General features: G+C 35.0%; 1 protein-coding gene across 2 annotated transcripts; it reads right to left on the bottom strand.

Moving 5' to 3' along the window:
• Nucleotides 1-965: 965 nt before the first annotated feature.
• LOC140148985 (cyclin-dependent kinase 4 inhibitor B-like) lies at nt 966-21,101 on the bottom strand. 2 transcript variants are annotated; one of them, XM_072171125.1, is made up of 4 exons: nt 20,785-21,101; nt 3,986-4,168; nt 3,350-3,601; nt 966-2,796 (listed from the first exon to the last, which is right to left on the bottom strand). In XM_072171125.1, exons 2-4 carry the CDS (start codon nt 4,154-4,156, stop codon nt 2,785-2,787), a joined length of 435 nt encoding a protein of 144 aa, XP_072027226.1. In that variant the 5' UTR covers nt 4,157-4,168; nt 20,785-21,101; the 3' UTR covers nt 966-2,784. The 2 variants fall into 2 exon arrangements, with proteins under 2 accessions (XP_072027226.1, XP_072027217.1); XM_072171116.1 differs by having other exon boundaries at nt 966-2,792.
• Between the last annotated feature and the right edge of the window lie 76 nt (nt 21,102-21,177).

The raw sequence follows: 21,177 nt of genomic DNA, 5'->3' as shown, positions 1-21,177 counted from the left end.
TCCTGGTGCAGGTAAGACGACATTAGTTTCTGATATTGGTCATCCAGGTGCAGGTAAGACGACATTAGTCTCTGGTATTGGTCATCCTGGTGCAGGTAAGACGACATTAGTCTCTGGTATTGGTCATCCTGGTGCAGGTAAGATGACATTAGTCTCTGGTATTGGTCATCCTGGTGCAGGTAAGACGACATTAGTCTCTGGTATTGGTCATCCTGGTGCAGGTAAGACGACATTAGTCTCTGGTATTGGTCATCCTGGTGCAGGTAAGATGACATTAGTCTCTGGTATTGGTCATCCTGGTGCAGGTAAGACGACATTAGTCTCTGGTATTGGTCATCCAGGTGCAGGTAAGATGACATTAGTCTCTGGTATTGGTCATCCTGGTGCAGGTAAGATGACATTAGTCTCTGGTATTGGTCGTCCTGGTGCAGGTAAGACGACATTAGTCTCTGGTATTGGTCATCCAGGTGCTGGTAAGATGACATTAGTCTCTGGTATTGGTCATCCAGGTGCAGGTAAGATGACATTAGTCTCTGGTATTGGTCATCCTGGTGCAGGTAAGATGACATTAGTCTCTGGTATTGGTCATCCTGGTGCAGATAAGATGACATTAGTCTCTGGTATTGGTCATCCAGGTGCAGGAAAGACGATACATTTTTTGATATTGGTCATCCTGGTGTATTGTCGTCACATTTGTCGTTTCAAGAAATCCAGGCATTGACATTCCACCAGCAGTTCAAAAACTAGGTTTTCTATACTTTATGTTAATATTTCAAAACGGTTTTTACTTTTTGCGATATGCACTGTAGCTGGAAATGCATGAAAAGAAAATGCAGTTGGCAATTATTGGTTATCTCTAAAAGAACTGTATTAAAACTCATATATACTATAGACTTATGGTTCTGTTTTGCTTCTGAACATGAAGCTACGGAATGGAGATTTAAATAAAACAATCTTAGAAAAGAAACGGTTTCCACCTTTTAAAGCATGGATAATTTGACAAAATTTTATTCATTTCATGATAATATCAACTATGATAAAAATATATCTTTGTTTCATTTACTAATTCTATATACTTACATTACTTAATTGCAATATTTCAGTGGTATTTTTTTTTCATTGAGGATATACTTTGTGATTGCTAATTATTTCATCAACATAACAATTTGCATGTTGTTTCAGCTATACAAACTGTAATTGTTACGATACAATGTCTTATATAAGAGGATACATAGAGCTTAAAAACTGTTTTTAAAAGCTGTAGAATTGCACATAATAACAGCGCTTTAGCTGTTTACTTCAAAATATACTATAAGCTATAAACTGTAAGTTATACAGTAAAAGAGTTGAATTTTATCAATTGCCCTGGTAGAACGTGGCGCTATATGCAGGGGTTTGGGATTTTACTTTCCTACATTTATAGTGAAACCAATGTTTTTTGGAATCCTTAAACATGAAATGATAAAAATATGATTGGTTCTATTTTTTCTGCGGCCTCTGTGGTTCCCATGAGGGTCGGGGGTCACAGTGTGCCAACACTTAAAAATAGTCCCATCATGTTGTAATATAAATTTTTTTAAATCAAATTATTTCTTTTCATAACATGGAATAAATAAGTTAATTGTCATATTTTTCTACGGTTCTTAGTTTTTTAGTTATAAGGTCGAATAAGTTAAATGTCAAAAATTTCATACACAGAGGTCAAAAAAGTTAAGAGGTCAAAAGAAGTTAAAAAGTTGTCCGATTTCATCCAAACTGGTCTCAAATTACTCCTCTTAACATAAGAAATGTAGCTAAAAGCGAATAGAAATAACATTTGACCCATGATTTCATATGATTCTGAAGTTATACATTTCTGAAATGAATTATTTTCCTATTTGGTTTACCGAGAGAAGTAATTTAAGTACAAATTTTGATTGAATCGGTGCATTTTGAAAATTTGGCTTCTGTGCATTATGATACTTGACATTTATTCTGGAACTCCTGAACTAAGCACCCTAGTGCAATTAATTTGAGGTATATGCCTATTACGTATGATAGAACAAATTTTGGCCGTATTATGAATTTCGACCCCTCGCCGTATATAAGGAGAGGGGCATAGAAAAATGGAACCAATTCTAGTTTTATCCTTTGAGGTGTAAGGATGCCAAAAACATTGGTTTCACTAATGTAGGAAAACAAATGTAGGAAAATTAGATGCTAACTCAAAAATCAAATATAGGTGCGGCAGCTGTCGGCTGCGACTGACAATTTTTTGATAACACGATCAATGTTTATGAAAATACACAAATTAATGTTTAAATTTATGCTATGCTATTTAAAAGCTCTATATGCACAAACAGAATTAATCACCATAAATGGCATTTTTTAAAAGAGAGGGAGGGGAAGAGACTTTTTAAAATGAAATCAACCAAAACGGCACATTTTTGGAAATTCCACAACCTGTTTTAACAGGTTGTGGAATTTCCAAAAATGTTAAAACAATTATTCTCCAAATAAATAGACAAAAATAACTTAATTCTGGCTGCGGGTCTGGATATTATAAGATATTAAAGCTTCCTGGTTATACACGTATATATTTCAGTTATTATTAAAATAGCTGTGTGTAAAAAAAGATATATTTAATAGCACCATGATTATCGGTATGAGTGATCATCTTGTATGTAGCATAAGTTCTTCGGCAAGCCTTCGTGATACCACTGGTTCCAATTCATTTAGCCTACGCAGACGTTGACGGCCTACAGCACGGCGAATTAGAACGATATCTACACTTCAATTTCAGGCTTAGTGATCTGTCTGGAAAAGAAAAGGATATGAATTCGTTCATAATTAATTAATAATTAATTAATTAATTAATTAATTAATTAATTAATAAATAAATTAATTAATTAATTACTTAATTAATTACTTAATTAATATTAATTAATTAATTAATTAATTAATTACTTAATTAATTAAATTATTTATTTATTTATTTATTTATTTATTTATTTATTTTAATTTAATTTAATTTATTTACATATGTCTGGCGTGGGGTGGGCGAGAGTGTCTTTTGGAAATCAGCAATAATACAGCACCTCTGTAGATCAGAACAAATCTATGCGTAGAAAACGATAAGGTATGCTAAAAAATTCAAAAAAGTGTCCATAGGGGTAAAAAAGGGTCAAATTTCATAATTGTGCCAAAGTATTCGCCTAGTGCACCATAGCCCCTTCTTCCAACTAAGGTCTGGACACAAAATGTAATAAAACCACCGGGGCTCGAACCTGGGACCTATGTGGTGTGAAGCGAGGACAATTCTTCCGTTGACATGATAATCTCAACCTGCTCAATTCAAAATGATACTTACAAAACTAGCTATTATCTCTGCATTGCCTCTTCCTACCGCCAGATCATAAGGTGTCTTTCCATTTATATCTGTTTTGGTAACATCAGCCCCGGCTATAAGTAGACACTTCACTGTATCTGGTGTTCCGTATGCGACGGCGTCGTGGAGAGGCGTTCTTCCCACATCTGGATCCTGGACTTCGGGGTTGGGGTTGGGGTTGGCGCCTTTTTCAAGTAACATCATCGCAATCTCAGGATAAGACCAGTTCATGGTCTATATATTTGTGGATGATAAACAAACAATTAGATGAGTAAAACTTTAATCATGCACTAAATTAGTAGGGGGTCTTAACCCAGTTAATTGAGCCGGGCGGTTGAGAACCCCTGCGCTATGAACTCCCACTTTGACTCCTTTTGACTCATATTTTGACTCCTCCCTCTCCCCAATATATATAGGCCCCTTCTGCAATCATTTTAGGCCACTTCACTCTATAGAAGGCCAGTATAATTGAACATGTCCAAAACCAATTTTAAAATGGCAAACCACACAGCAATGAATATTCCAGAGAACATTATTAATTCACATGTTATTGTTAATACCTTCTTTTTAAAGTTCCTGTAGGGTACCTTTTCTAACCGTTCCGGGCATAACACCTACCTGCAACGCCGTCCGGCCGTTTTGATCTGTGCTATTTGGATCAACACCTTGATTAAGAAGGATTCGCACTCTTTCTACTTTTCCTTTGGCTGCTGCCTCTGTCAGTGTTAGTTCCTTATCGTCTGATGAGGGATTTGGTTGAGCATTTTCGTGGATTTCTTGTTCATCCATTATGTGGACAGCCTTAACGAAAATGAAACACAACTGATGAAGATTTACAACAAAGGTCTTCTGATTTTTCCCAGGGAATTTTCTTGTGGCGTGACATGCGAGGCAAAAAGGACACTCACCGGCTCGGCACGCGAGACTTTTTTACCGAACCGAAACACGTTCATTAGGTTGATTAGACGAATAATAACTTCGCGTGTACTTGCGTGTACAATTGACACGCGGTATCATTGCTCGTGTTCCACGCAAAAGATTAAAGACCTTTGATCAGAGCTGATCAGTAGGCGTACTGCAGGCCCGGACTGCACGGAGCGGAGATACGAAGGAAAGAAAGACCATATAAACCCCGGGGAGCTTTGAGTTTTGCCGACCTAAATTACATGTGAAAGTTCCGGGATGAAAGTCTGTGATATAAGTTAGGTTGGCTAGACAGAAAAGACAAGACAAGACAGGGACGGGACAGAACAGGGTAATGGAACATTAGACCCGGGTCAATATTCATATTTTGGGTCCCTTTCATATCTCGAAATGCCAAGAAGGTACGACACCCGAGCAAGGGCGTAAACCCGAAGTTGATCATGTGTGTGTGTGTGGGGGGGGCACAAGTTTTGAAGTAGGCCATTCGTCGCGCTCTTTCGCAAAAATTTGCATTTTACACTATTTTATACCCAAATTAAGGTACTTTACAAATACATATTTAAACTAAGAACAAAGATTTCCCCTATGAGTTGGTTGGTGGGGGCGGTCAAATAAAGAACTTAAAGAAGGAAATATTTAGTCCCTGCTGATTTATATTTCAGTCGGCTCCTTAACATGCTTAACGTGTATCTGCGTTTTGTTCACTTTCTTCAATCCTTCAACACCCAGGGACAACTGCACGTATTGTTCATACAAAACTATTTCAGCCCCAATCATGTGAATTTGAATGTAGGCCTATAGAGGATGAAGTGCGCGCGTAGTGGGAAACAATTTACAATTTCATATTATTTTAGCCAAAAATCAAGATACCGAATGTTGCCTGTATTTTTACAGTAAGGAAGTATTTGCCGAAACGTGGAAGCAGGGGGGATTTGATATTGTGTAGGCCTATCTTCATCCCAAAATGGGTAGAGGACATGTCTCCCCTGTCCCCCGGATGCCCCCGAGTGGTGTCAAATGAAAGAGAAAAAAGTATAGAATATAACAAAAATATTTTCCCACGGGGGTGACACAATAAAAATATTTTCCCACCCGGGGGTGACGCTCATCATAAGACCCTCGAAGTGCCAAGAAGGTATGACCCCTGGGTGGTGTCAAATGAAAGATAAAGAAAGTCAAAAATAGGAAACAAATAATTTCCTAACCGGGTGTAACACTCCTCATAAGACCCGGGTCAATAATGTTTTAGGTCCCTTTCATATCTCGAAATGCCAGGCCGAGTGGTGTCAAATGGAAGAGAAAAGGGTAAAGAATTTGGTCAATAGTCCTATTTTGGGTCCTCATAGGGTATATATCGAAATGCTAAGAAGGAATGACCCCCTGGGTGGTGTCAAATGAAAGAGAAAAAGTAAACAATATAATGAAAATATATTCCCCACCGGGGGTGACACTCCTCACGTTCGAATACTAAAATAGGCCTATAGGGCCTACTCCCAAAGCTGCATGGTTCAGCTATGTCGCGGTATAGTTAGGGTCAACACGGACCGCGAAATAATGGAAATTATGGGTATTTTAAGTCCGCGAAATTCGAAAAAAGGGGTATTTTCGTAAAACCAAAAATGATTGAAAGGCCATGCGAAGCAGTGAGTATTTCCCGCCCGGGATTCCCCGCTATCTCAACATTCGGTCCGGCGCTGCAACCCATATTCACATTTCTTTCTACACATTCACATTATTTTTCCGATTTATGTGCAGTATGGTCTATACTATGAAAAAGTGAAGAATCGCATTACCACTTACAGGGTCTATGTTTTGTGTTGATTGGGAAGGAAGGGGGGGGGGGGCTTTTTCACAGACGGAAAGAAAATTCTCTTGTAAGTGCTATTTTAGGCCTCTAAAATGTAACCTTCCCAATGCCTCGAAATAACATGAATAAGTTGCAGTGAACTTTGGTCCGGGTGGAGTCTTATGATAATAGACCTATAGATCTTTAAACAGCATTGTCATTTGATCCAATCAAAACAAATTTGAAATAGTTATAGGCCTACCAATGAATATTTTTATTTGACATGTCATATGATGATCACAGCAGAGCAAGGTACACGCATACTTGTTTATCTGTAGGCCTACGCGGAGTGATATATCATCTTGTCTCATATCCAAATGATCTTCATTTTCAATGGTAAAATCATGTTATGGGGAAGACGCATAAGTTCTGACTTCTGACCACCCTCGTTCAGTTTTTTTTTTTTTGGGGGGCATGGGGAATTTTCTTTGGGGGGGTCAAAATCAACCAATTTTGCGCAAAATTGCCGCAAAAAGAGGAAGTTCTCTTTTTCGTGGAACAAAACGATTTAATCGTGAACAAAATTGTAATACATTAGCTTATTTTGTCGAAATTATCAAATCTCAAAATGCTAATCGCACTATTTTTCAATAAGAACTTTCAAAGACAAACTCGTTTATATATAGGAATAATTATGTAAAAATTATATCAATTGAAGATAATTGGGGCATATTTTGCAGAGAAAAAAGGGTTCAAGTTGTGTTGTTTTCTTATTAAGCCACCCTGTAGATAGAGGCCTCGCATTACATTATATCACATTACATTACATCACATCACATCACATCACATCACATCACATCACATCACATCACATTACATTTACATTACATTACATTACATTACATTACATTACATTTCATTTCATCAAGCATTTCGTCAAGGTTTATTAGGCCTATAATCACGGATGTAAATTTCAGCAATTAGCTCCCAATTTCAATGCCTTTCTGTCATTGGTCAAATTAAAACAAAAGGTTGAATATAAAAATTTTGAAAAGAAAAATAACTTCGTCTTCATTAAAAAAAATGTACTATTGACCTTGACACCGATTATATTTACCTAATCATTTCCTTTCAACATACATAACATACCCTGCATTGCATGCAATGCCTGTTCTTTCTTTTTGGAGTGACTTTTGTTCTTGGTTTGTTTTTTGGGGGGTTTTCGTCTGATATTTTGTGTGCTTTTGTTGTTTACATTGAAAAGTTGAATAAAACATATGAAGAGAAAACAATAACTTTATATTTTGTGTACAACAATAATATATAATCCAACATTAATGCACATGTGCAGGAACCAGATATTTCGACACTTGAAAATTCCCTTCCGTGCAGGGGATTTCCGCTTCCACATGTTCCACATTCAATCATTAAATTTGTAAACTAAATTACCTGATTTCTGGATGATGATACTTTTTAATTATTTAATCCATTGATTGATTAATTATTTAATTATAAATTATCACCTTTTCTCATTTGAAACACCCTATGTGTTTCTATCTTTAACAAACAAATTTTGATTTTTAATATTAAAATATATTTACTGTTATAGAATTGTTCATATCAGCAAAACACAATGTTTGACATTACAACCTACGTAAAATAGTAATAATACTCGTAGGCCTACTATACTACTATACTATATTCTAATATTAAATACTACTACTACTACTACTACTACTACTACTACTACTACTACTACTACTACTACTACTACTACTACTACTACTACTACTAATAATAATAATAATAATAACATACTGATCGATGTCTGGTCGTTAACAAGACATTGACCTCCAAATCATTTAGGCCTAATCGTAAATATTCAATAACATTCAATAATAGGCCTAATAATAAGTTTTTTGTCTTTCTAAGAATAGCCTATAGGCATATACCATTGTTTCATTTCAAAAAATTGTACTTTGGAATGTTGATGACAAGTATAGACAAGTTGAAGGCGATAAAAAGAATGTTGTAAACTGTTTCGTTTTAACAAAGGTATATTACACTATTAAGGGAAAACCCAAAATAATATTTGTTGACATAAAATCATATTTCATGTATGTTAACAAGCTGACTAACTGTGACTTTAATTTTTAAATACTTAAATGTAAAACTGAGATGTTTCTGTTTATTTTACAAGTCTTTAAAGGGACATTTCGTGATTTTAGCATCCTCCTTTCAGGTATTGTTTCATATCCACGCATTTCGTTTTTAGAGCAATTTTTACCGCATTTCATGTTTTAATTTGATAAATCTATCATTTTCCTAAACTTTATATCTACCCTACTCGATCTGCACCTATTTGACAGTACATACTGGATGAAATTTCCAGGTTTCAAAATCGTCCTGCGAACTCGGTAGGCCTACTAAAGCTTTAACAGGAACGAATGCGCGAAATGGTGTACTAAATTAAGGGATCTGATATTAACGTTTAGCGACATTTTCACGCATTTTTTGTGGGAGCTGAGAGTAAACCAGACATATCGAATTGCATTATGAATACGAAAAATGTCCTTATATCAAATAATTTTGATTTTTTAAAATTCGCGATAGGCCTATAATGCAAATTTTATAACAAAATTTTAATTAAAATTTGAATTTTTAAATTATTTTTGTTGATATTTAACAGTCCTCGAAGGAAAGTTTATAAATCTAATGATATGTACTTAAAGTGTAGCCTATGTAGCTGGGATGAAAAGCCGGCAATCAGTTAAAAATTATGACCTTTCATATTGAAGATATACATTTTTCCCCAAAAAGACCGACATTTCTAAATTGGTGTTTTTGGGAAAAATCCATGTCTTCAATACGAAAGGTCAAAATTTTCAATCATCGGCTTTTCATCCCATCTACATACACTTTAAGTACACTTCGAGGACTGTTGAATATCAAAAATATCAATTTTTAATCATTTGCCATAAAATGTGTATAAAACGCGAATTTCAAAGAAGCAAAATTATTTGATATCAGAAGAACATTCTTCGTATTCAGAATGCAATGTTTGATGTGCTCTCATATCCCACAAAAATACTGTCCAAACGTTCACGGTATCCCAGCCCTTAAATGGACTAAACTGTGGGGTATTTGTGGCCTAAAACAGGACGAAAGGGAGATGCACTGACATGAAAACAGCTAGGCCTATTCATATAGGCCTGTAATTACTTTCTAAGAGTGAATATCACTTCAAAAGAGTGAAAACCACTCCTAAAAGAGGAGTTCAACTGTTCAAGCATGCGAATACAATATACTTTATGACAGATTCTTGGAAGCAGAATTAACGAGTCATGAATGACTTGGGGCAAATAAAGCGATCGACTGACTCGAGTGATATTCGGTATACATGACTCGATCGCCTTGAATTTATACAGTGACTTGACTTCACTCGAACTAAAAACTAGTCTAAATGATTTGAATCGTTGGTGACTTGTTACAACCCTGGATGCAAGAAGCTGATTTATATTAAAAAAAATAATAAAATATCTTAAACGTTATGCAGCTTTGAAATAAAACGTGATTTCTCGAAGATTCAGATATCATGCGAGTGCAAAATGGCCATCATGCAACATTACAACATACGGTATGAACCCTGGAATTATGGAAACTTTCGGGCCTCATAACTTCTAAATTGTTGGTCTAAAGTATATAAAAGTATACATATTTAGAATGGCAAAGACTTGATAAGTTCATCTGTGAGGTCAAATTTGGGCCAAAATGGCACTTTTATGGCCCAAAATCTCAAAAATAATGTTTTTTGGCCCACTTCTTTTTTGTGCACCGTAACAAAAAAAAATCTTGGGCCAAAATTTTTTTGAAACTAATTTTTAAAAACTAGATAAAAATATCTAGGACCCGTTTTTTCATTTTTTTGAATTTTGACCAATTTCACCAAAAATATTTGAAATTTGTGCCAAAATCGGGCTTTTTTATGATTTTTTGAAAAATCAGCATTTTTAGCGCAAATTTCTCAAAGTTAGTCGAAATTCAAAAAATGAAAAACGGGTCCCAGATATTTTAATCTAGTTTTAAAAATTAGTTTCAAAAAAATATTGGCCCAAGAATTTTTTGTTACGGTGCACAAAAAAGAAGTGGGCCAAAACCATTATTTTTAGGATTTTGGGCCAAAAGTGCCATTTTGGCCCAAATTTGACCTCACAGATGAACTTATCAAGTCTTTGCCATTCTAAATATGTATACTTTTATATACTTTATACTTTAGACCAACAATTTATAAGTTATGAGGCCCGAAAGTTTCCATAATTCCAGGGTTCAGACCAACCTTAATGTGAATACAAGGCAAATTAATAGTAGGCCTAATTGTTACACTCGCCTGACATATCTGACATAATTTCAAACATATTTATATTAAAAACCACATAAAAGACTACTTTAAAAAATGTTTTACTAAAATAAATAATATTACAAAATGAGATATGAATGCATACTTACCTTAAGTTTTATATCAACTATTATGCCAGCAATAATAAGTGTAGAGCATGTAATCCTTTTCCCGATCATGGAAGTAAGAGAATGGGCGTAAACTAATTATAATTTCAGATAATTAGATTGTCATCGCTCATGAGTAGGCTAGTGACCCACCACAGTCAATGTCAATAATTTGCATAATTTATTCAATCACACCCTGGATCCAAATAACCTGACCAACAACTAAAATTGTTTGATACATTTTGGCAGAAAAAATAGATTTTAACACCAACCCAATATGCATGTACACGGATTTCTGCTTCCGCATGGTGGGGAGGGGGGGGGCTTAAGGGCTTGGTCATCCACCTGTGCACTGCATGTATTTTTTGTGGGGCCTGAGAGCAAATCGTACACGCCAATTTGCATTCTGAATACAATTTAAGGAATACCCTGATGAATGATTTCAAACAGTTTTTTTAAATTCGCGATATCATACAAACTTAATGGCAAATTAAGTCAGCTTTTAGGGGGGTACTACACCCCTGGTCAATGTTTTGCCTATTTTTGCATTTTTCTCAAAAATTATAGCACATTGGTGACAAGTAAGATATGTACCGGTAGATAGGGGCAAGGACTACAACTACTGTACTGAAAATTCAGCAACTCAAAGTAGTTATTAATTTATTGATCAAATACTGGTTTTCCCTCATTTTTGACTGTAACTCCACAACTGTTGTCTGTGCTGAAATAAAATTACCAGTGCAGTAGTTGCAGTCCTTGCCCCTATAATATACATACCTTACTTGTCCCAAATGCGCTATAATAGGAAATGCAAAAATAGGCATACAATTGGGCAGGGGTGTAGTACCCCTTTAATTCATTATAATCATCATTGTGTCTAACATCATTGTCAATAACAATATACTGTAATAACAAATTAATTGTTGACAAGTGAATCTATTTCTGAAACATCATTTTGAGAAAACTTGATATTTTCTGAAAAAAGAAAAAATACTTCGAAAGGGACATCTTTGGGTAGCCAAATGTTTTATCATCCGCGAAGTCTTGCAATGCAACCAAGTATTTTTAGGAGTTTTAACATTTACTTTGATTAATAAAGCAACAAAGTCTAAATATTGTTTGACTGATTTAAAAAGAAGGTGCTTGTTTTTATAATACGATGGGCAAAAAGTTCGTTCCGTCCGTATGTCCGGCTTACCCTGAGCATATCATCAATACACACTATAGTTTGAGCGCCATCAATTTTTGCCCTCAAATAATAAAATATGAGAGCGCTTTGATGAAGAAACAAAGCGCTATGGAAAAGGAAAAATGCAAGAGTAAGGAAACATGAGTTTGCAGGCCATGATGCAGTCATGTCTGCAGTAGAATTCATCTCGACCTTTGCAGGACTTAACCCCATTAAAAGCTATTAAACCAAGATAACACTCATTGAAACAGCTCAACTGATTAAATCGGATCTTCTCTGGTTGTGCACAAGTGACTGTTTTCATGTGCGATATCGCAATAAAGCTGGTATTCATAGCTTCAGTTGAGTAACCGATTATAAAGGAAACGAAAGGAAACAATGTTATGTGTGGCTTTGTTCACGAAATCAGACAATGTCGTGCTTTTTGTAAACCAGCATTCTTGAAAATGAGCAACATAATGATTTTTGACTTAACACGGTTTGGAAATAATTTCTTCATATTTTTGGTGTTATCTGTCGTTTACATGTCCTTCCTAAAACACAAAAGTACGACCCTCTCCAAACACCTAAATTAGCTAAAAATTTAGGACATGTTACAAAACTATATTGTCTAGAATTTTAGAAGAGTACTTTTAATATTGGCCGGTTATTTTTCACACAGCGACGTTAACTAGGCAATGTACTATTACCTATAACATTAACTAAAACACCAAAGTACGAATATTTCCAAACATCTAAATTAGCTAAAAATTTAGGACATGTTAAAAACTATATTTTCTAGAACTTTAGAAGAGTACTTTTAATATTGGCCGGTTATTTTTCACACAGCGACGTTAACTAGTCATATCCCCATACTGTTAACGAAGGGCTATTTGTAAAGGTCACGCGTCAATGGGAAAGAGCACTGTGTATTGTGTATAGGAAAACGGACAGTAACTGCAGTATGCTCTTCTTGAAGGTTTGGACATTGGCAGAGTCACACATGTGGGATGGCAAGCCATTCCATAAAACAGGGGGCAATGATGAAAAATGCTCTGTCACCAGCCCTGGTCGTGCAGCCAGCTTGTGCGATAGAGCGCAATGACGCAAAGTACCAAAATGACGGGTATGAAGGATAGAGGATAGGTGTTCAGGTGCAGATGAAACAAGAACCTTAGGGAACAAACCAAAAGATCGATGACGTCCTATAAACGAAACTAGTTTCGTTTAGGGGGGAGGGGCCCGCGGGGGTAAAAATACTCGATTACGTTTGTACAAAAACATCGGTCTGAAGAATGTGTCATTATTATTATTATGTCAAAATTTTCAACATTTCATTATTACGTTTCTGGCAGGGAGGGAGGGGTCGGCCGAGAAACGAAACTAGTTACGTTTATAGGACGTCATCGATCTTTTGGTTTGTTCCCTATAAACATGGACGAGAGTGCGGAACTGGACACGTTTAGCAAATGGAAGCCAGTTCAGACAGTGAAGCAAAGGAGAAGTATGAGTATTTGGGGTTTGAAGATGAGTCTGGCGCACTTCTCAGCAAATTTTATGGAAAACGTTTTCGACACCATTCGCAAAAGGTTAAAAAAGGTTGTCAGAAAACGTCCCGGGAAAACGTTTAAATGTCGGGTAATACAAATGACATTATAAAGGGTATAAAACGTTTTCATAACATTCAAAAACATTTGTTAATAACCTACTGCAAATATTCTAACATATGTTATTTAAGTGTTGACAAAATATTTGACAAAAAATATTTGCAAAAAATATTTTACAATAACATTTTAAAACGTTTCCATTACCTTTATATAACCCGACATTTTTTTAAATTTTTTTATGTTTCTGTGTTTTTTATTTTTATAAGATATCACACAAAAAAAGAATTACAAAGCAATCATAAAAAAAAAATCACAAAAGATCACCAAAAACAAACAAAAAATTGCACAAATTTAACACTAGTGATACAATCCAGCAACAAATGTTGAAAAATCATAGCATACCTCATAGCATGGATCATGCAGCCATCAAAACATTTAATGTTATTAAAACCTTTTTATCTAAACCAAAACCCATAGTATAACATGAATAAAACGTTTTTAAAAACATTTTGTGTTTGCTTGGTTGTTTTAATACAAAACCATATGACAACTTTCAAATAGAGTCCAGCGTGTAGGCCTATGATGATAAAGCCTAGTAGACAGCAACTGAGGAAAGAAAGAAAGAAAGAAAGAAAGAAAGAAAGAAAGAAAGAAAGAAAGAAAGAAAGAAAGAAAGAAAGAAAGAAAGAAAGAAAGAAAGAAAGAAAGAAAGAAAGAAAGAAAGAAAGAAAGAAAGAAAGAAAGAAAGAAAGAAAGAAAGAAAGAAAGAAAGAAAGAAAGAAAGAAAGAAAGAAAGAAAGAAAGAAAGAAAGAAAAGAAAGAAAGAAAGAAAGAAAGAAAGAAAGAAAGAAAGAAAGAAAGAAAGAAAGAAAGAAAGAAAGAAAGAAAGAAAGAAAAAAGAAAAGAAAAGAAAAGAAAAGAAAGAAATTTGCCATTTTGTTATTTCAGTTGATTTTCCGTATAATTGTCAGTCGACATAATGATTATCTAGATCGGATAATGTAAGATAAAGATTTAGTTGTGCACAATATGATATCATATTCCAGGGTCCTACCAAACCAAAGTTTCGTTTTTGAGACAAAAATGTCCCTATTTAATATCATATCACGAAATATACAATCATATGTTATCAGTAAATTATCGCTGTAATTTATATCAGAGCGTATGTAAACAATCTGACATAACCACGGCATGGAGATGACACAACTAAAAACACCTTTCCTTTGCCAGGTTTTATCGAAACAACATCATTAATATGACAGTAATTATGTAAATCATGACCCTGGGTCTTAACGCGATAAAAAAATATATCAGCACGCCCACACAACCACAACTTGAAAATAACGAATTACCTCATCTGTAGCCAATCAGAGATCGAGATCTGAACCTACTGGACCGGGGATCAATATGTAGCTCGAAATAATTCGTGACGTAATTTTTAACCAATTGTATTTATGGAGATCGTGATGTCATTTTCGACCAATCAGACCATTGTGTAGAGTTAGTGGTTTCAGGCTGGACTGGGATTTATTCTGATTCGCAATAATCAATGATATATGAAGTTAAAATTGCAGCTAATTGCGGCCGTTTTTATTCCATATCATAGTCTACTCCTGGGTCCATGTATACATGGTATGAACAGCCCTATGTGTTGAAATTTAGTTTTTTTGGTGGATTGTGAGAATATCGTGATACTTTTGTCGCTACTCCAATTTTATGTTCAGGGATATATACAAGCATTTACATTACAAAAATTTAATAAAAAATATGTTTGTTTCTTTTCGACTTGACGAAAAGGAATATATGATAAAAAAAATCGTTGGTGGTGTGCCTGGGGGGGGGCAATCGGCTAACATTGTCAAAAAGTGGCAGAATAGAACAAAAATGGGTAATTTTGCTGAAAGGTGATGGGGGGCACGCCCCTGTTCCCCGGGATTGACGCCCATGCCACTTGTGACCAACAAAATGGTATCTTTTCACTGATGATCAGGCATTTATACAAGTGCGTATCTTGAATATGCCTGGGGTATCTAACAATGAAATTTAAGAAAAAATGGTTCCGGTATATTTTACACTAGGCCTACAGGTTGTAACAAAAAAATTATATAATTTAGAAAACAGTATTGGCAACCATATCACTTATTGATTGTATAGAATTTTAATTGGTCGTCAAGGTAATTTATTATTATTAAGCTACTACATATATTTCAATAAAATTGGTGGTCCACAAGCGATGATATGGTCATTGTGTAAAGTTAACAGCTTAGGCCACTTTTGTGTCTTATGTAGCAAATGTGACTGAATTGAGTTGAATCATGAACCATCTGGTCAGTGCTCTAAAAATGGGTAGGGGGCATGGGACATTTGAAGTGGTATTTTAATTTATGATTTGGAAATAAATATCATATTATTTATTAACTAATGTCAATTAAGCTGAAGAAAAAAAAAGACAAACCTTTGCTTTTTGTTCTGAAATCTTTGGACGATAAGCAGTAAGCACGAGAGTTTGTTTTACGCGGTACAAAATTGATGTGCCAAATTGGCGAAAAGTGGCCCAACTCAGGCGATTTAAAAAATCGGCCATAGCGCTAGCGTTTGAACCTGAACTAAGAAAGACACCAAGTAAAGTTTTTCTGTTATTACCGATATCACTAATCCAATGCATATCAAATTTAAGCCATAACCCTTTTTATATTTTTTCTGAAAGGCAAAATACAATTGCTATTCATGACAGTCGATTTTACGCAATGCAAACTTGATAATTATGCGCAAAAAATGTCAAAAGTGATGGCCCAACTCGTTTTCTGGACGATTTAGTTAATTGAGCATAGCGTTTGAGCCCGAACTACACACTAAAAACTACGGGGTTATATTTTCCGTGGTCATTTTGAATTGACCACGTTTGGGGTTGTTTTGACCCTTTAAGGGGTTGTACTGTTTTAATTTGACCACATTCACGAGGTCATTTTAGCCACGACGAACGTGGTCAAAAACTTAGTGGTCATTTTGCCGATACCGTCGCGCATTGATATCAGTTTCAATCTTCCGCTTTGAAAATCTCAATTCATAAATGAGTTTAAACATGAGCTGCAATTAATGTTTGTTGATTAATAAATAAAACTAATTTTTTGACCGAAGTTACCCAATTTGTCAACTTTATAATGACTTGCATTTCGGAACTATTTGCACACACGGTGTGCATCGGCTCACGTGGTCACATCAGCGCCATACTAAGTTGTTCTGAGCTCAGCGGATTGTCGTGTGTGCTTGTCTGCATGATGGAATATGAAAAGTTAGTTGAAAAGTGAGATTGCAAGGATGCATAGACCCTTGTCTATGCACGCAGATTCATTCCAATTTCATTCTGTCGTGGCTGGTGTCTTGGCTGCAGTTGTTATAAGCTTATATCATGTAAGCTTATAATACGTGAACTGTCATAGGCGATGACTGACTGTGTGTGAGTGTGATACACAGATGCATTTTGCATTTTGCTGTTAATGTAATGCTTTCTCTGTGCAGAAACACACTTATGTCCTGGTGGGACCAGCATGACCATAGGCCTACTAAAAAAATCCAAACAACCCCTAAATGTGGTTATTGAGTAACCCTATAAAACAACCCTTTCAAATGGGTCATTTCATTTGACCCCGAAATGAGGTCATTAAGTAACCCAATAAGGCAACCCTTTTGAAGGGTTATTTCATTTGACCCCGAAATGTGGTAATATTTTGACCCCAATGGGGTTACTATTTGACCCAAATACGTAGTCATTGCAATGACCCCGACCGATGGGGTCAAAATGACCCCGTTAGTGGTATGGTGTTTAGTTGATAACTATGCTGGGGTCAAAAATGACCCCGTTTGGGTCATTTTTTGACCCCGTAGTTTTAAGTGTGTAGGAAAGAAACCAAGTAAAGTTTTTCTGTTAGCCAAGATGTTATACTTATTCCACTATGTATCATTGTTGTCATGATCTCTTTTTTCCTAAGAAGCGAAATTGCAATTGTATAATTTTTATTAAAAGTTCCAACAACATTAACAGGCCACAGGTTTTAAAGTAAGCTTTAATTGTTACGGTCTGTATAAATCGCAGTGTTTGTCCATGAGAAAAATGTGGCATGACATGATAGAGGGCTCTGATCAGAATTGTTGGGTTATTATCAACAAGGCAAGGGTCCACCAAAATGTTGACCTTTCGTATTGAAGATATAGATTGGGGACCCCCCCCCCAACACCAAGCAAATTGAGGTCTTTTGGGGAAAAATGTAGGGCCTATATCTTCAATTATGAAAGGTCAAAATTTTCAATTGATCGTCGGCTTTTTATTCCAGCTAAAAGGTTCTTGACTATTTTCAGGAATCTTTGTGGGGTTTCCCTGAGAACCAATGTGCTTTTACAGCCCTTTTAGAACTTTTTTCCTTCATCGCCCCGGGTCATCGCTCGTCAAAAACTCTATTAAAATGCTAGACTACTCCGTAGTCCACTTGCCCATTGTCATGATTGTGCATACTCTGGATATTGCATTTAAAGGGGCATTTCGTGATCCACAGCCTCATCCCCCACTTTTCCCAAAAAAGTTGAGATTTTTACACCACTGGATACCTCTGGCTACATAATGTTTATGTACCAAATATTTCTTGCAGATTAATTCGTTTAGCAAAAATATCGTTAAATTTGAATTTCGTTCTGGTGCACCAGAACGAAATTACAACACATTGTCTATGGAGTAGTGTAAAATCATGCATAACTCGCAAACGCAAAATCGGAATCAACTGAAATTTTGGAAATAAGCTTTTTCGTGGATATCTACTGAAAAATGTCATAAAAAGAGGATGCTAGGATCACGAAATCCTCCTTTAAGCTTAAAACTCCGATTTAATTAATTTGTGCACAATTGATAGATTTTCACAACTGATCATCTTTTCAGTCACCGTACTCCCTCTGTATGTTAGATTCACTCGTAATAAACTGGCAGATTCTAAAATTAGAATTGTTCAGTATTGAAGTGCCATTATATAGTTATGCCATTTTATGATATGTTGCATTCAATAATATAAGCCTACGTATACTTTACTTTCACAAATATAATTATATAAACTTTTTCATAACCATTTTATACTTACTAGTATTTTGATGTAATAAATATCAGTATAATTTCGAGTTCAACTGAATGCGTTCATCATGATTAATAACGTATTTTTTATTTATCAAAGGCACGAGGTAACTTTTAATTATTAATTATCAATTAATTATTATTTTCTTTAGTTTGAAACGAGTGGTCACAGGCCAATATCAACAGTACATTTTGACACTGCAGATTATTGCAGTTATGGTTGATTTTATGCATTGATAATAATGCAGGGGTGTTCTTTGTTTTTTCAGCATAATACTATAATTAATAGTTAGGAACTTATAGAATGATCAAAGTAAGAAAGTAACAAATTAATGTACGGTAATTAAAATATCAAATAAAATCTGCAGATAATTAAATATTTTGCAATTCTCAATTTGGATGCGGGGGGAAACAGTTAACTCAAAATCAATTTGAAGGGCCTAATAATAATAATAATAATAATAACACTAACACTAATACTACTACTACTAATAATAATAATATGAGAAAGGTTTTTAACACAAGTCTCCACATACATAAATGACAGCCAGTGAAAAAAGTTTCACTGACCATCCAGGATTTGAACCTGGGACCTTCGGATCACCGGACCGATGCTCTACCAACTGAGCTAATGAGTCAGATGGAGAAGAGCAGTGATGTTATTATCTATAGGCCTTCAGTTCAATACCCGCCCTCTATCATCTTCTCATCCATAATAATAATAATAATAATAATAATAATAATAATAATAATAATAATAATAATATTAGTAGTATTATTATTATCATCATCACATTAAAAAAATGAAACCAAAATATGTCTTCAATGTAACCAAAAATATCTTTCCTGTATTTTTTTTTTTTTTTTATATTTATTAAACAAAAATATTATTTGGTTAAATTGAAGATACTTATACGGGGAATAGCAGCAATTCGAAAGTTAACACGGTTTCCTTGTTTTTGTATATAATTCCTTGTTTTTGTATATATCATAACATGCGATCATGGCAATTTTTTGTCAATTTACTTTGATATTTGTTTTTTCATGTTCTGTGAGCGAGTGTCGTGTTTGTTTTATCATTAATAATTGAAAACGTCGGCACACGTTTTGATGTAAGTCAAATGCTGTATGCCGGTCTGCATGACTGATTCAGAAAATGACTTACGGGGGAGGGGTTCCAAATACCTTGGTATTTCGCATTTGTTTGCATGCCTGTCTTAATTAATTACAGATAATCTGTCAGATAATAATAATAAATAATAATAATACACTAAAAAAAAACAGTTTCGAAATCGGGGACATAATTTTTGGTGTTTACTAAGTTAAATGTTTAGCATCAAGTTTTTAAATGTTTCATCCATTTAATTTTTTGTATGAAAAATCATTTGAGATGATAAAAAATGTCAAAAGAAATTAAAAGTTACATAATTTAATAATAACTTGGAATTTACATAATGTAGGCCTAAAGTTATTTCACTGTGCATTATTATAATTAAATACACAGTGAAATAACTTTACATCAATTCGATATATCTAGTATTAGGGCCTAGTGTGTCACTTTTAAACAAACACATTGTCTCGAGTTATTTGTCTGTGTCTTTTGCTCGCAGGCTAGTGAATGTCAACTGAGTCCTATTTTGGTCATGACATCTAGCTTGGAATGTGTACAATGCTAGAGCTAAATTACTTTATCATTGAACGTGATTATTTCCAAGGATGAGTCGGATGATGATAACCATTCTGATGAATTTTAGGTTTATCTTTTTTCTTCTTCAGTTTTTTTTGTATTTTATTTTAGGTTTATCTTTGCTTTCGTCCGGCCATATGCAAAGTTAGTAACTGTAACTCTTTCAATCCTCACTGCCACGGTCATCATCATCATCATCATCACCAATGCCATCATCATCATGATCATCATCATCGTCGTCATTGTCAGCAAGTTCATTGTCGTCATCATGCATCGTCATCGTCGTCATCATCATCATCATCATCATTATCATCATCATAATTATCATCTTCATTATCATCATCGTCGTCATCATCATCATCATCGTCATCATATCATCATCATCATCATCGTCATTATCATCGTCATTGTCATCGTCGTCTTTTTGGTACTATAAATTGATGACCCCATATCATATAAATCATGTAACATGAACCTATACCGACCTTTGGGGTAAAACCCATCAGTAGTATACTGGTAATTTTAATAGGCTACGATGTTTAGGCCTAGTGGCAATCGACAGTCATGAATTGATGCAACATTTTGCAATTAAATATGTCTATGGATGTAACAAATTAAATGATGCTCACCCGTTGATAGATGTTTTTCAGTTCCCTTCTTATCGTGGATGTAGATTTTCCATGCTGGGTAGCTGTCCGAGTCAGACACTGCAGTGCTGATGCTGTGGCAGACCTTTAAATTTTTGCGGTAGTTTTAGGTTTTATGTTGTAGTAAACACAATTGCGGGGGCTATCTGTCAAAATAACCCGGCAAGTTGGGACATGAAAGATAAAAAATATTAACAATAGAATAGTCTCTGACACAGGTTACACTTGATAATATTTACTATTTTATTGTTCATGGAATTATGAGTGTCTAAATCACGAAAACAAGACAAGTGTAGACACGCGATGATGTCATGTTTTGTTACTAAAAATATCTCACACGGACACGCCCACGTCGCGACCAGTTTACAACAAATT

Source organism: Amphiura filiformis, chromosome 1, assembly GCF_039555335.1.
Source record: "Amphiura filiformis chromosome 1, Afil_fr2py, whole genome shotgun sequence".
NCBI classification, from domain to species: domain Eukaryota; kingdom Metazoa; phylum Echinodermata; class Ophiuroidea; order Amphilepidida; family Amphiuridae; genus Amphiura; species Amphiura filiformis.
Note: the sequence above shows the minus strand (reverse complement) of the source record. Positions and strands in the feature narration are given on the sequence as shown.

Excerpts from the sequence above, each read along its gene's own strand:
- LOC140148985 (XM_072171116.1), bottom strand. The coding sequence starts at position 4,156 with ATGGATGAACAAGAAATCCACGAAAATGCTCAACCAAATCCCTCATCA. Across the intron at positions 3,602-3,985 it reads ACGGCCGGACGGCGTTGCAG|ACCATGAACTGGTCTTATCC; the intron begins GTAGGTGTTATG and ends ACAAATATATAG. Across the intron at positions 2,793-3,349 it reads CAGAGATAATAGCTAGTTTT|ATCACTAAGCCTGAAATTGA; the intron begins GTAAGTATCATT and ends TTTTCCAGACAG.